Consider the following 16,639-nt stretch of genomic DNA (forward strand, 5'->3'; position numbering starts at 1 on the left):
GTATAGACCCTCTATATACTCCTTCCATCTTTCTGCTTTCCCTTCTTTGCTTGGAACTGGGTTTCCATCTGAGCTCTTGATATTCATACAAGTGGCTCTCTTTTCTCCAAAGGTCTCTTTAATTTTCCTGTAGGCAGTATCTATATTACCCCTAGTGATATAAGCCTCTACATCCTTATATTTGTCCTCTAGCCATCGCTGCTTAGCCATTTTGCACTTCCTGTCGATCTCATTTTTGAGACGTTTGTATTCCTTTTTGCCTGCTTCATTTACTGCGTTTTTATATTTTCTCCTTTCATCAATTAAATTCAATATTTCTTCTGTTACCCAATGATTTCTACTAGCCCTCGTCTTTTTACCTACTTCATCCTCTGCTGCCTTCACTACTTCATCCCTCAGAGCTACCCATTCTTCTTCTACTGTATTTCTTTCCCCCATTCCTGTCAATTGTTCCCTTCCGCTCTCCCTGAAACTCTGTACAACCTCTGGTTTAATCAGTTTATCCAGGTCCCATCTCCTTAAATTCCCACCTTTTTGCAATTTCTTCAGTTTTAATCTACAGTTCATAACCAATAGATTGTGGTCAGAGTCCACATCTGCCCCTGGAAATGTCTTACAATTTAAAACCTGGTTGCTAAATCTCTGTCTTACCATTATATAATCTATCTGATACCTTCTAGTATCTCCAGAATTCTTCCATGTATACAACCTTCTTTTATGATTCTTGAACCAAGTGTTAGCTGTGATTAAGTTATATTCTGTGCAAAATTCTACCAGATGGCTTCCTCTTTCATTTCTCTTCCCCAATCCATATTCACCCACTATGTTTCCTTCTCTCCCTTTTCCTACTCTCGAATTCCAGTCAGCCATGACTATTAAATTTTCGTCTCCCTTCACTACCTGAATAATTTCTTTTATCTCATCATACATTTCATCAATTTCTTCATCATCTCCAGAGCTAGTTGGCATATAAACTTGTACTACTGTAGTAGGCATGGGCTTCGTGTCTATCTTGGCCACAATAATGTGTTCACTATGCTATTGGTAGTAGCTTACCCGCATTCCTATTTCCCTATTCATTATTAAACCTACTCCTGCATTACCCCTATTTGATTTTGTGTTTATAACCCTGTAGTCACCTGACCAGAAGTCTTGTTCCTCCTGTCACTGAACTTCACTAATTCTCACTATATCTAAATTCAACCTATCCATTTCCCTTTTAAAATTTTTTAACCTACCTGCCTGATTAAGGGATCTGACATTCCACGCTCTGATCCGACTGCAGAAAAGCTTACCTCCAAATACCTATAAACCAAGACAATGTCTCTAAGACCACAGTAATCACACAGTTTGGACTTTTTCATTTTCTATTCATGCCTTGCGGACCAAAGCATGCAGCTCAGACTGGACAGTGGTTCGTTGATGGAGGTCCCTTCAGATTTGACTTTAGTTATGCTTTCCTGGATGATATCCCAGTATTTTATGGAACCCCATGAGTTTGTGAATGGCATCTTGAACTAGTTCTAGTTGTCCTGCAGCACACAGGTGTGATCATAAATGAGGATAACCTGAAGTTACTTTTCTTGGACACATACAAAATGCAAAATGGATCAAACCTACCTCAGAAAGAACAGAACTCAAGAAGCAGTTACTACCAGAATTACCATGACCTACGACCTACAGCACTGTCTAGGCATTGTAAATTTTTTTTTGGTGTCTCCTGCCACAGGTGGCTGTGATACAATCCCATTCACTGGTGCTCTCACCAGGCCAGATGTGCAAGGGGGGGGGGGGGGGGGGGGGGGGGGGGGGCAACAAAATGCAAGAAGCATTCACACTAGCAAAAGACTGCCTTGCAAAAGCAACCACTTTGGTCCACCCAGTACCCAATGCATAGCTTGCTGTCACAACTGATCTATCGATTTTGGCATTGGAGTGGTCTTACTATAAGTTGTGGCAGGTGAAGCACAGCTGCTTTGCTTCTTCTAAAAAAAAAAACTCATGGCCTCGCTGTCAAAATGGTCCATGTCCAATCATGGATTACTTGCCGTCTGTGAAGCAGTTAGATATTTTACAGAAGATATTGAAGGAAGGTACATAATTATTTATACAGATCACAAGCCACTCACAGATAACATATGGCACCTCTCAAAATATGATATTCCTCATCACTTCTGTCATCTTGATGTTGTTGTGCAACATACGACAGATGTCCGTCATTTACATGCTGCTGATGGCATAGTCACAGGTTTTGAGTTGTTGATCAATATTATTTCTTGACAACTAGATTACAACAAACTTTCAGAAGAGCCAGAACTATGACCATTAAGGACTTACTTAACAGTGATTCCACCAGCCTCTGTATAGAAAGGCTGACAGGCCCTTGTAACATCCCCTCTGTGGAATGGCAAACCCTAACTTATAACGTACTGGACCCCTTGGGCTGTCTGGTATGGTAAGTGGTAGATTTACTGGGGTGCGTGGCACATCCTATTTGTGACTTACCTGCATGGTGGTAGCGTAATCAGCCTCTGCACTTCCTCGACCTGTAATCTTACCTGCAGTTCAGCCCCTCATACATTATTCAGCACCCTGTGGATTCTGTACTTAGTAAATACATAGAACTAAGGTTTTGGAGAGGAATTCCATTGCTACTAAATAATGCAATCCAGTTCTGATAAAAGTAATTATATTCTAGAGCCTCGTTTGTCTCAAAATCCTTTGATACAGTTTATTACCAACAAGTTGCAAAATCACAGTATGCATGCCAGATAGCAGTTAGACGGCTATGCCCATCTATGTGGGTTTAAGACCACTGTCGGATACCAATTACCTTTGGTTGTTGTCTCAGTAATGCTAATCCAAATTGTGATCGTTTTAATATCATTCACTCAGCTGCTACATGGGTCTTTTAGTTCAAAAACCAGGAACTTTATTATCGGATGCCATGGGACTCAGTCTTTACTTACACTTGATACCCCACATAAAAATAAGCATGATTGTAACCAATTGGTCATAATGATCATTGGCAGAAGACAAAAACAGAATTGCAACAGCAGGAGAAAGCACAGGAGCTGACTTCCTGTGTTCATGGTGTTGTGTACACTGAGCTTTGCTCAATTAACCATTTGCATCTATACCTCAGTAATTGTCACATATGAAGATAAACATTTATTCACAGTCAAAATAACTTCACCACCTACGTGAACATTACTTTGTCACAGTCTTATGCAGATTTAGCCAAAAAGCAAAGCTTAATTGGTAATCTTGCGGGAGCACAACTGCCAGCCATCAGTACGGCTGCCCAATCTAACCACTAGTCCTCAACAATGGCGAGCTGTGCGTTCCTTCTCCCCCACTAAACCGCTTGTGATGTCAGCTACTATCTCTGACCTTAAGACAGACACATTTTATCTTATACTTTCCCTGTTGCTTTCTGGAGAAATACACTTTTGATTTACACTCCTCTGCAAATTTTACTCTGACCCTCTTCTTTAATTTAAAGTTTTTTGAAACAAACCACTTTTTTACCCTTTGGCAGCCTCTGGTGGAGTGATAAATGCTAGCTTTGCATGCTATGAAATGTGCACATTGTTTACCAAATCCATGTGAATTTGAGGCAATTATGTCATGCCAGTTGGGCATGCACAAGAGCTTAAAATGGTCACAATTGAAGGTGTACTTATGAAGGAGTTTTATAGAGGAGCAGCAATACAGCAGAGTGTGGTAGATTTTGTGCTGTGTATATGAGATTACCGCATCTACATTATGTTCAACAGCATTAAAAAAACTGCTGAGATATTAGAAGTTAGGGTGTTCATGTGTACTTATGCTCTAACACAATGGTCACCACTGCCTATCCCCCTCCCCAAACCACTTGTGACGTCAGCCACTATATCTGCCCTTAAAACAGACACATGTTACCTTATACTTTCCCTGTTGCTTTCTGTGAAAATACACTTTTGATTTACAGTCTTCTGCAAATTTTGCTCTGGTCCTCTGCTTTAATTTAAAGTGTTTTCAAACAAACCACTTTTTTACCCTTCGCCATCCTCTGGTTGGCAACAACAGGGTTTCTTTTTGAAGCCATCTTATAATCTTAGGTATCACATGAAGTTCTTAAAACTATTGTGTATCTGAAGTGTGGTCATTTGTGCACAGCACATTGCCGCATTTCACCCTGGTACTAACATCCAAATACTATGCGATGGTCTCAAAACAAAAATTGGCCACTAGTCCTCACATCCACGTGGTGCACAATTTTTGGACAGTTAAACATCTGGAGTGCACCCAGGGTTTAGGCCAACAGTACCACTCATTACTGAACATTTTGTTTGGCCGAACATTAAAAGTGACTGTCGAGGCTGAGCACAAGCTTGCTTGGCTTGCTGGCACAGCAAAGTTGGCCGTCATACACAACATCAAATCAGGCACTTTGATATACCATGAGCAGGGTTTTTCCATGTTTGCCTAGTCTTGGTTGGCCCCCTTCTCGAATCTGAAGCTTACAGATACTTACTGTCAGTTACTGACAGAGTTTCTTGTTGGGTAGAAGCTGTCCCCAGTAAGGACATTACAGTACAATCAACAGCATATGTGTTCATCATTGCTTGGGTAGCTTGATTCTGCTCCCCTGAAATCATTATGACAGACCAGAGAAGACAATATGAGTCTCCTCTATTCGAGGCACTCTGCAACATCTGTGCCATTCATGTAATCTTATGACAGCACACTCAGAGTAACAGGCTTATGGAGTGGTAGCACAGAACCCTAAAAACCTGACTCATGTTCCAAGTGTGACTGTGGATGGAAGCCTTGCCGTGGGTACTACCAAGTGTTTGTATAGTATTCAAGAAAGACCTACATGAAATCTTATAAGGAGAATCACTCACGTGCCCTGCAAGTTACCATCTCTTACCTTGGATACCAATCCGAAAGTTTTTGTGCGTAAGGAACTTAGTAACTGTGAGTTATGTGATGATATGATCCAGCCAGCTTTACAGCCATCCTACACAGGCTCGTGTAACGATTTAAAATGAACTCTCATATGTTTGAAATCCTGCTTGATGGAAAAGCAACAATGGTCTCATTAAACATCCTAAAATGAGCCTGGACTCTGCACAAACACCCAGCTGCATATGATAAGGACCCAGAAGGAACAGACTATGACCCACGTGGTTAATTACCCCTTGATATGCAGACAGCTATTTCAGACTCTGAGGAGCCAGTCGTCACCAAATGGAACATGAGAGACTCTTACAGAGAACATCCATGTGAAACTTGTACACAGTGATCCAATAGTGGATGCCTGCCTTGACAGATAGCTTGACAACTCCCACTCACATTACAGTTACCTAGGAAAGTAGATTACACTGCTATGTCTTCTCATTTGTCAGCAGATGGAGCACTCACTATTACAGACCCTATGGAATGACAACAGCATCTGCTACACAATACATCAGCGACAGCTTCAGATCCTCCTCCTGATGCACCATTTCAGACACCCCAGCCCCCATCCCTGCCTGTGCCAAGCGAATCTCAGTGCAGTCACCCTCATCGAACTCCTCGAACTTTGGCACAGTATCATCTGTACAGCACTAGTGCTGCAGGTCAGTCCACAATGAGAGTTGGACCAACCGTGTTCTGCTTCGTAACTGGCCATGACATGGTTGGTCACTTTTATCAGGTTGGACCATCGTCGAGAAATGATCCATCTGTGTCCTGCTCTGTATGACCCATCTGCTTGATGATACTCACCAACCAGCACTCCTCCCCCCCCCCCCCCCCCTGCCCCCCCTGCACCCCAGTGCTCTACTCTACAGGAAGGGGTGAGGGGTGTGTGTGTTGGGAGGGAGGCTCTGAGGGGACACCAGCATAAGTAGCACCTCTGACCAGGGAACACACGCAGCTGACTGCAGCATCTGGGTGGGCTACGAAGAAGTCAGTTCACTCTAGAACCTTGTACCACGAGGATGTGTTGTATGTTGGATAATGAGCAATAAATCAGTACTGTCATATCAATGTGTCACCTTCATTTAGGTATGATCCCTGCATCTAATAGGGTAGTTACCACAAGTTTTTGATTCATTGCACACTTCACGTGTGGTTTTCATGATGTTAATTTTTTTCTAATTCAGTTTTTGGTTGTTTTTGAATCTTTGGATATGTTTAATTCTGAGGTGAAGCACTCTTTTTTTTTTTTTTTTTTTTTTTTTTTTTTAATAGTTTTCTAATGTGGTTGTCAACCCATAGCTGATCTTACACTCTCCTCACATAGCATCTACGGTGTTTTTTTACAATACTCTTGGAATTTTTCCATTTATAGTCAGCATTTCCATTCCTTAATGTATCTGCCTGATGAAATTGCTGCCATAAAAGTCTTGACAGAATATTTGTTAAAACATATGTAATACTTTGTGCCATGGATAATTGTACCCTCACAAGCAAAAACGTAATTGTTTGAAACTAATGGCACTATGAAAAACTGTGTTTGGGCTTTCCATACCTTGGGAGACATCATATGACATTAAAGTTATCTTCACATGTGCTGGGCCAGATGTGTCTCACAATATTGTGTAATGAGGAGGAGAAAAGGAAGGAGAATTGGACATTAAGTCTCACTGACAAATGAGAAAAACAGCGCAAATCAATATTGTACAAGGACGATGAAGAAAAAGAAACCAAAAACAGGTTGAATAAATAATCACAACATCAATTTGAAATGATTTAAAGAAACTATAGCCAATCCAAATAAGGAATATCAGTTGAGAATTTGAGTCTCACTCCTCTTGAATATGACTCCTTTGTTTTTACTACTGCATCATTTCACTTGGGCCTTAGAAATAATAGCAAATATGTCCTATGATAAATCTAAACTGTTCTTCAGTTTCTGCTTTGTTCATCCAGATAATTTTTCTGAATTGATACAATTATCAATTATCTAAGTTCCTGAATTTAAAAAATGAGAAAACACACAGTGTAGAAATAGAGACACAACACATAATTATAGTACAATGAAAACCACTCAGATCTTAATTCTTTATTAAAATAAAAGTTTGTTAAATAACAAATATAGAGAAAAGTTTGCACCTGAGATCACTTACACAGATGAAAGATACACAGCCATTCATATCAAATGGAATTTTGCATTTAATTGTTGAGTCATACCAGATGGCATGTCTTGCAGTAATTCCTTTCTTTACATAGACAGACAAACATAAGGTACTGCTCTGGATCATCAGCATTCATCAACTATAACAACAATATCAGAGTTCCATTCTGTCTACAAAATAATTGAACAAAGTTATTTGAGTCCATTAAGAAGATGACTAATAGCAAAGCCCAAAACAAAATTATTACACCTGATTCTCGTTTTACAACATCCACAATTTCTATTAAGAACAGTTGTTGCTGGTGGGAGAAATGAGCACAATACTTGGTTTTTGCTCGGGAGACTTCTTTTGTCACAGTAAGTGTCATCAACCTTCAACCAGTGTCTAGACGTCCGAGACTGGTGCACTTTTGTATAAGGCAGGGAAGTTATATCCTTCTTTCAACTGCAGCCAGTTCTCAGGTGAATATTTTGCTCTTTTTTTGTCAAATACGTGGAATGTATATGCATGCCGAGGATGCTGAGATTTGTTGTGCTCACTTTTGTGAACAACCTGCCCATGGATCAGCACACATGTTCCTGTGAAAAGAAGGACAATATCCATCGTACTCGTACACATACAATATGAAATGAAGGCAGAACAGAGGAAACTGTTGGCAATATTTTATCAAGTTGATTTGGGGGATTCTCTGCATGCACAGTAAAAGTGACCAAATTAGTACTGAATGTCTGCTATTAACTAGAATAGATCTTGAAAGCCAAAATATATGCACTCATGAGACATTAAATTGGAGGTGATGCTAACTTTTTTCCTCTTTATATTGTTATCCACTTGAAGATAGAGACCTGAGAAAATTCCATTTGCTAGTACTTTGGCACAATTTTAGGGGACAAATCATTGCTTAAATATTTTTTTAAAAAAATGGTGTAATAGGAATACTATGTGATGTCTGACACTGTTCATCTCCTAGACATCTTAGATACAGACACATATCAATCTTAGCTTTATTACATGTGAAGTTATTTATGAACTTTGACAGAAATAGTATAATTAAGGTTACACAGGAACGAAAAGTTAAGCTTTCAAAATCCATCACAAAAACTAAATTTAGCTGTCTTTGCTGTCAAAGTAATGCTGCAGCCAATGGCCACAGTACATTTTTTGTTGTGTTATTTTCATTTGTGGATTCTTTACAACACAAAATTACTGAATGTGACTTGATGGTTCTAGGGTATGTGTGAGACTAAACATTGACAGACCCATGTTCCAGATCCCACCCTGTAATTAAAATTTTCTGGGACTAACCATAGCTTTTATTTCTGGTAATGCTTTTTATGCGTGAGAAATGCATTTTTTTTCATAACCCATATTAAACAATAAGTATCTCTCTTACTGTCTGCATAGACTGATTCACAGGTTTGAGGAAGCCAATGGACCACTACCGACACAGCAATGCTACTGTATGTTTCCACGTAACATTTTCATATAATTCTGTTCAAGAATGAAACGTCTTCTTAAATAAAATTGGATGTTAACATCAAATTGTTATAGTGACCAATGACCATGAAGTTTATGAACATAATTTTTCATACGTTTTTGTGGAAACTGCAACAAAGCAGGTGGATCTTCCCAGTTGTTATGGATAGGGACTAATCAGGAAGATGTCATCAGGAGAAACAAAACTAGCATTCTACAGATCTGAGCGTGGAATGTCAGATCCCTTGATTGGGCAGGTAGTTTAGAAAATTTAAAAAGGGAAATGGTTAGGTTACAGTTAGATATAGCGGGAATTTGTGAAGTTCAGTGGGAGGAGGAACAGGACTTCTGGTCAGATGAATGCAAGGTTATAAATAGGAAATCAAATAGGGGTAATGCAGGAGTAGGTTTAATAATGAGTAAAAAAAGTAGGAATGTGAATAAGCTACTATGAACAGCATAGCGAATGCATTATTGTTGCCAAGATAGACATGAAGCCACACCCACCACAATAGTAGAAGTTTATATGCCAACTAGCTCTACAGATGAGGAGATTGAGGAAATGTATGATGATGAGATAAAAGAAATTATTCAGATAGTTAATGGAACCGAAAACTTGATTATCATGGGGGGGGGGGGGGGGCTGTAATTCAATAGTAGGAAAAGGAAGAGAAGGAAAAGTAGTAGGTGAATATGAACTGGGACAATGGAATAAAGGGGAAGCCACCTAGTAGAATTTTGCACAGAGGATAATTCAATCATAGCTAGCACTTGGTTTAAGAATCATTAGTGAAGATTGTATACATGGAAGAGACCTGGAGACACTGGAATGTTTCAGACTGATTACATAATGGTTAGATAGAGATTTAGGAACCAGATTTTAAACAGTAAGACATTTCCAGGGGCAGATGTGGACTCTGACCACAATCTATTGGTTATGAACTGCAGATTAAAACTGAAGAAACTGCAAAAAGGCAGGAATTTATGGAGATGGGACCTGGATAAACTGAAAGAACCAGATGTAGAGCTTCTGAGATGTGGGGCTAGAGAAGAATGCAGAAGTTTAAATGGGCATATTAAGTAACTAATCAGGATGCACGAATCAAATTGGGGAAGACAGAAGTTTATGGCACAACTTGACTAAAAGAAGGTATTGGTCAACAGGGTACTCAGGGAGCTGCATCAATCTTCAGACTGAAGGTCACAACAACTAAAAACAGAAAGAGTAACTGCTGTACAGTGAACAGAAATGTAGAAAGGATACTATTGAATAGTATCTTTTTCCATGTGAAATAAGACATACTTACATTGTAGTAATGTAATTTGCATATAAATCAGTAAGACAGATGATTTATCAGTCAAAGCCCTATGTTATACAATAATTATCTTTAATTTTCTACTATGTATACATTTGAAGTATCCAAGAAGTAACTCAAGCAAGACTTTGCTTTGCATAAGGATGCCTGGAAGTTTGTCACTGGTGTTATCAAACAACTATTGAGAGAGTTTCGTAATTCTGAGGTAAGCATACAGATTTAAAAGTGAGACACGTGCCTCATCCTTGGAATGCACATAACTAACAACTGGGTGTATGGTTTTTGTGTATTTATTGTTTTATTCCTCTACTTATAAGAATGAATAGAATCATACTCCACATTTTCTTCTTTCCCTTTTATGAAATGTCGGGTCAGCTTACTTTTATTTAAATTACCATAGCACAAGTTTGGTCTTTGCTTTGACATAATTATATCATTTTTTTCTAGGAATAATTGATTATAATTAGATTCCAGAAATTTTATGCTAAAAATTGCTTCATCTGAGGGAAAGATGAGTGTGTAACATCATTAGGATATTTAAAAAGTGAGTAGACAGAACTGGTAACTACAGAACCATACCTTTACGGACTGGTACAGGCTGAAATATTGATGACTGATACTGGGGAGCTGGTGCTGTGAAAATTAACAGCTCATCTGAATTTGGATCCGGATTTCGTATGAGACGTCTGTGTACTCCACTGCGATGTGATCCAGGTGCAAACCACAGACAACCATTTTCCACTGTAGCATCATCAAGAGCAAACCAAAACCCCACAAGCTCAGTAGGTTCAGTGTGAAGGAATGTTGCATCCTGGTGTGCTACAACTTAAAGAAAAAAAAAATTCTTGGCTGGAAACGTGACATAACAATTGCATAAGAATTTTTCATTTAATTCACTAGCAATTATTTGAATGTAGTACAATAACTCTTAGTAACTAATAATTGTGGTTCAGAGCTAACACAAATACAAATAGAAACAAAAATAAATCTTGAAATTTAAAATGTTCAGAAACTTAAACATGTGATAGACAAATATGAATTCAATTCATGAAATGTCTAAATTATTACCTTCAGGAGGTTTAACATTCAGCAATGCTGACAGATATGCATAAAAATATCAGAGATGAAGGTAAAGATCTCAAAGAGAGTAAGAGGTCAAAGATAGTACATTAGTAACTAAGCTGTCATCTTCAGTTAAGAGATAGCAAACAGAGGTTGACAACAAGAGGGGACGATGGATTAGAGGAAGGACAAAGAATACCAAGTGAAAAGAATTATGCAATTTTAGAATAAAAAGTTTTAAAAATGAAGATGACAGCATGAACAAGAAGGAAAAAAGAGAAAAGAAATGAAGAAAAATGAAAGCAGGCGAAGCACCTATAGAGGAGAAGAGGGAATGAGCAAATCAAATTTCAAGTTCAGGTCAGAAGATTCATATGTCTGTGTAATGTATCTGGGATTCATGGTCTTTTGTCAGACTGTGGAGAGTGCTAAGCAATTGTAGAATGGACATCCTCAAAACCAATATTAAATTTTTGTCCAATCGTATGTCCTGCCCCTTTGATGGCAGGTGTGTAGTGAACATATATTTTCTGGCAAATCATATGAGTAATGTGGTACGCTGCCCTACTTTTAACGTTGTTTGTTTTCAATTGTGGTATGGTTGAAGTAGGTAGTAGTAGGCAGGTGTGCAGGTGTGTGTCACAGCTCATACGACGGGAACAGTTGCAGTATTAGGAACTTGAGGTAGATACACTGCTCTGGAATGTTATAGGGCTGTACAAGGATGTTTTGAAGGTTAGGAGGGTGGTGGAAGGCGACAGTGAGTTATGTGGGCAATATAATGGGGAGAGGTAATCTCATTTCAGAACTTGTCTGAGGAAGTTGGATCTGTGGTTGATTAATTGGATGAGATGACCAAAGTCTGAATGGTTTCCAGTGACAAAGGGGTTGTGTGTGACTCTTTTAAGCAGGTGCTATGTTGGTTGAGGGTAGGGGGATTTTTATGCATATGTAGATTAAGTAGTTATGACAGAGGAAACACTAGGAAAGGATAGTCATATAGATGTTGATGAATTTGGTGTTGAAGGAGATATGTTTCCCATGGATACCTAGTTATTCTGATTTTTTTTGTACTTTAATTGCATGCATTGACTGGAACACACTCTCTGAATTTCTGAAAGTAGTAGTACTGTTGTCAAAAGACTGTCTTCAACTTTAACAGAAACCAGACTGCAGTAATATGAGTCAAAAAACATGAGAGAGAGACAACAGTTGAAAATTGAGTGAGACAGGTTTGTAGCCTAACCCTCCATGTTATTCAGTCTGTACATTCAGCAAGCAGTAAAGGGAACTGAAAAGAAATTTGTAAAGGGAACTTAATCACAGGAACAAGAAATAAAAACTTAGAAGTTAGCAGATGAATTCATAATTCTGTCAGAGAAGGCCAAGGAGTTTGAAGATCAGTTGAACCAAATGTACAGTGCACTGAAAAGACAGCAAAAGTAAATGCAAAGTAAGATGCTGTAATCGTCTTAAATCACATGATACTGGGGAAATTATGTTATAAAATGAGACACTAACAGTAGATGAAGTTTGCTATTCAAGAATGAAATCTTCACTCCGCAGAAGAGCATCCACTGATATGAAACTACCTGGCAGATAAAAACTGTGCACCAGAATGAGATTTGAACTCGAGACCTTTGCCTTCTGGAATCGAGTGTGCTGCTGACTGACCTACCCAAGCATGACAGCAGTTGAAAATTGAGTGAGACAGGTTTGTAGCTGTCCTCACAGCTTTTCTTCCACCAGTCCCTCATTTTCTACCTTCCAAACTTCACAGAAGCTCTCCTTCGAGTTTTGCTATTGTCGTAGCAAAATAACTGATGATGGCTGAAGCAGAAAAATTTTTAAATGTAGACTGTGGCTGTAGCATGAAAAGCAGTTCTAAAAAAGAGAACTGTTTTAACATGTAATATGAATTTAAGTGTTTTGTAAAAGTATTTGTGTGTAGTGCAGTCTCATACAGAAGTAAAATCTGAATGATACACAATACAGTAAGTATGCTCGTGTGGATGTAGTCTGGAATATTTACAGCAGCGATGCAGGTATGAAAAAGATTGCACTGTGTAGAATATCCTGGGGTGTTGCGTGAAATCAGTATGTCAGACAGAAGGCAACAACAACTGTGTTATTGCTTCCTCTTGCCATTATATTTCTTTTTCTAGAATAATTGTTCTTTGTTTGTTTTTCTGTTCCCGCATTCCATCATATCTGAATTAGAGTTAGCAGATGTTTTTTACTCTAATGAGATCTTTGACCTACTACTCCTCTTGATGCCTCTGAAGGCTAGAAACATTGTTATTTTTTATGTGTTTCTCCCAACAGAAACTTAATAACAGACAAGTGACATAAAAAACATACAAAGACAAAGGAAAGTTTTAGAAGGGCAGGAAAAGCTGATTTTAACTGTCAAAAATGAGAGAGTCAGTATGCTGGTAACAAATGAAATCGACAATGGGAACTGTCCACTGCTATTTTTAGTGTAGCTCTGGCTCGTGCTGTTATAGTTGTTGCTGAACAAGTGATTCTTTCCTGTTTCACAGAATTAACTTGTATTTTTTAAATTTGAACCTTTGAATCTAGTTGTATAACATTTGTGCTTGTTAACCTTAATTATTATTTTGTGATATATGGCATATCTGATATTTCCTTTATAGTTTTACCTGCCTTTGAAGAGTGAAAGTAATGCTTGTAGATTAGGAATTCTATTTTAGTCCAGCCTATTTTATCATCCCTTGTTACACACAGATAATATATTTTTATGTCAAATTGTTGATAAACTGTGCTCCAGTACTCTAACATAAGAGAATGATTCACCAAACTTACATAGCAAAAGTCAGGTGAATATTTGGAGCAGGCGATATGCAAAGAAGTGAAGAAAGCCATGCCTAAAGTTTTGAAATACTGCCACAAGAAGTGTTGAATGTTTTAAAACAACTGATCATAATTTTGCTCCATTAATGTCATTTATCATATTTTGTTGTGTATTTACTATTTCCAGACTTGTAGAAAACAAAATCTTTCTAGTGTGGACTTAAGAACTTAGCTTTGGCACTGCAAGAGAAAAGAAAATCAACTAATTTCATATAATTTAAAAGGGAAGAAATGAGTGCAGTCTCTCAATGTTGTGCGTCATATCACATGTATACCTTACATCAGTCTCACTCTTAACTTTTTAAGTATTGTTCTTTCCTCTGTTCACTTTCCAATCTTTCTTTTCTCTTTCTTTCCGACTGTATTGCTCAATTCTCACAAAAATAACTTCACTTAACTGCTTCCTACTGAAGTTACATTTTTAAAACTATCTACACTTGTATATTATGTGACGTGAATTGTTTGATCACACCCAGATTAAAATTATAAGTTCCCTATTTTGAACTTCTGTAAATAGAACACTTTTAAAGGATATTTTATATGATCTTGAAATCTATTGCAGCTTTTTATATATATGTGAAACTTTCTAAGCCATCAGATTCATCTCTTGAACAGTCTCACAGCTGATGAAAACGAAATTCATTTGCTTAACAGCTATTTACAGAGGGTTTGTATTTTCTTATTTGCTGTGATAGCAGTCAAGCTGCTTCTTTAGTGCTGTTACTCTGTATGAGAAACACACATGATCTACATGATTTTACTGTTATGTAAAATAATCTCCCACAAAGGCCTCCCTATTTCCGTATTAAGTACTTTACCTCTTCATATTAAATGCTTGCTTTACAGTCTTCACAGTGCAAAAGCATTGCCATAGTAAGAAGGCTTTCATTTGCTGGTATAGGGAAACAAAATTCGCAATGAGAATGCAGTAGATGGTACACTGTATACACTGGAAAAACTTTATAGTATTTTCACTAGGCACACATGGCATTACAACAATAAAAATACAGAAGTACATATGACAATATTATGAGAAGGAAAGTTGCCACTCACCATATAGTGGAGATGCTGAGTGGCAGATAGGCACAACAAAAAGATTTTCACACTTCAATCTTTCGGCCAATAGCCTTTGTCAACAATACACACACACACACACACACGCAACATGCATGCAAACGCAACTGTCACACGTGACTGTACTACACAAGTACATATGACAGTCTTGTGAGATGTAAATGTTAATGTAGTTGTGAGCATGCCAGTTACCAGTATGAGTACCAATGTATTTAGGTATTTTGTGTGTGGATTATTTCCTCAACAGAGTTGTTTTCTGCAAAATATGGGTTGAAAATTTACTTATTCAAACTACCTGTTGTTATGTGCTTCATTTTGAATTCCCCACCCTTCTCTTTTCATGCCCTTTTCCTGTTATCCTACTACCACAAGATTTCTCATATGAAGGTTAGTCTCGAATGCAAAGCACCTCTTGCTAATTTTTCCTCTCATTTTATCATTGCCCTTTGTTCAGTGTATGTCAGGATTTTCTACCATCTTTTGGTGTCCTTGCAACTATTTTCACTTCATTTTTCTTTCATATTTCATAGACTTGATCATTTCATACATCTCTTTACAAATCTACAAAGATTTGTTGGCTGTTACTGATAACCAATCTCCAATCAAGAATGTTCAACTGCAGGAGTTTGATAGTTTGTGAAATAAAGTCTGTTGATTCATTAGTTTGCATGGAGCTGTTAATCAATTTGTATATTTTTAAAATTTGTTAGTGAGTGAGAACTTTTGTTCAGTGATTTCTCATTAGATTGCTGGAAATGGAGGAATGCTGAAATTGCTTTTATGGTGTACAGCTGAGGAGATAAACATGTGAAATCATTTCTGATTTTTCAAATTTACTGAATTTAAACAATATTTAAATCCTTTTTTTTTTCAACTCACCTTCACTACCAACACCAGGGTTCTTATAAATGTACATACTTTGCACAATAACAGGTTCTGAAAAACCTAGCTGCCAACATGTTTCTTTCACTTTATTGCTGAAAGTGTACTTCTCAAATGTTGGATGCAGTAAATGGAGAGCATGTCCAACTTTATTCAGGGAGACTTTTGCATCCACTAGCAGTTTTCCAGACTCATCAACAGCCCCATTTTCAAAGAAATAACTCACTTTATCTGAACTTTCTAGGAAGTACTTATCTTTATTCTGAAACAGATAAACAAATACTTTGATTCTATAGTTAATTTTAGAATATGTAATTCCTTAAGTGTTTAGAACATATATTAAATAACACACTTTTACACAGCTTTCAGCTGTTTGCCATTTTGATGTTCATATTTGTGTGAAGAATTACAGTAAGCATTTGATCTATTATTTGGAACAAGAGAAATACAATTAGAAGTTGTCTTACTATCTTGACAGATGGCAAAAGCTCCTTTATCACCCACAGATGGGAGTCAAACTGCAGCCCCTGGTACCTGAGACTCCCTCAACAGAAACAGTGAGGACGGGAGAGATTGGGAAATATGTTAAAACTTTCTACATCTACATGTCACCGTACAGTATGTGGTGGGGATACCCCATGTACCACTTCCCTCCCCTTTTCTGTTCCCATCTTGAAAGGTGTGTAGAAATTACAATTGTTGGTAGTCTTCTAAGTGAGCTCATATCTCTCTAATTTTGCCTTCGTGATCTTTTTGCAAGATATGTATAGGAGAAAGCAGTATATTGATTGATTCTTCCCAACTCTTTTAGAAACATACTATCTCAGAATTTTGACAGTAAAC

General features: G+C 37.8%; 1 protein-coding gene across 1 annotated transcript in view; it reads right to left on the reverse strand.

Moving 5' to 3' along the window:
- Positions 1-7,024: 7,024 nt before the first annotated feature.
- LOC124612499 (phytanoyl-CoA dioxygenase domain-containing protein 1 homolog) overlaps positions 7,025-16,639 on the reverse strand; it is a 63,138-nt gene continuing 53,523 nt past the window's right edge. The window contains exons 3-5 of the mRNA XM_047140739.1: positions 15,794-16,058; positions 10,484-10,729; positions 7,025-7,690 (exon numbers count right to left, since the gene is read on the reverse strand). Coding sequence (XP_046996695.1) covers positions 7,497-7,690; positions 10,484-10,729; positions 15,794-16,058 — 705 coding nt within the window. The 3' untranslated portion in view covers positions 7,025-7,496. The remainder of the gene's footprint in view (positions 7,691-10,483; positions 10,730-15,793; positions 16,059-16,639) is intronic.

The sequence above is a fragment of the Schistocerca americana genome, chromosome 4, assembly GCF_021461395.2.
Source record: "Schistocerca americana isolate TAMUIC-IGC-003095 chromosome 4, iqSchAmer2.1, whole genome shotgun sequence".
NCBI classification, from domain to species: Eukaryota; Metazoa; Arthropoda; class Insecta; order Orthoptera; family Acrididae; genus Schistocerca; species Schistocerca americana.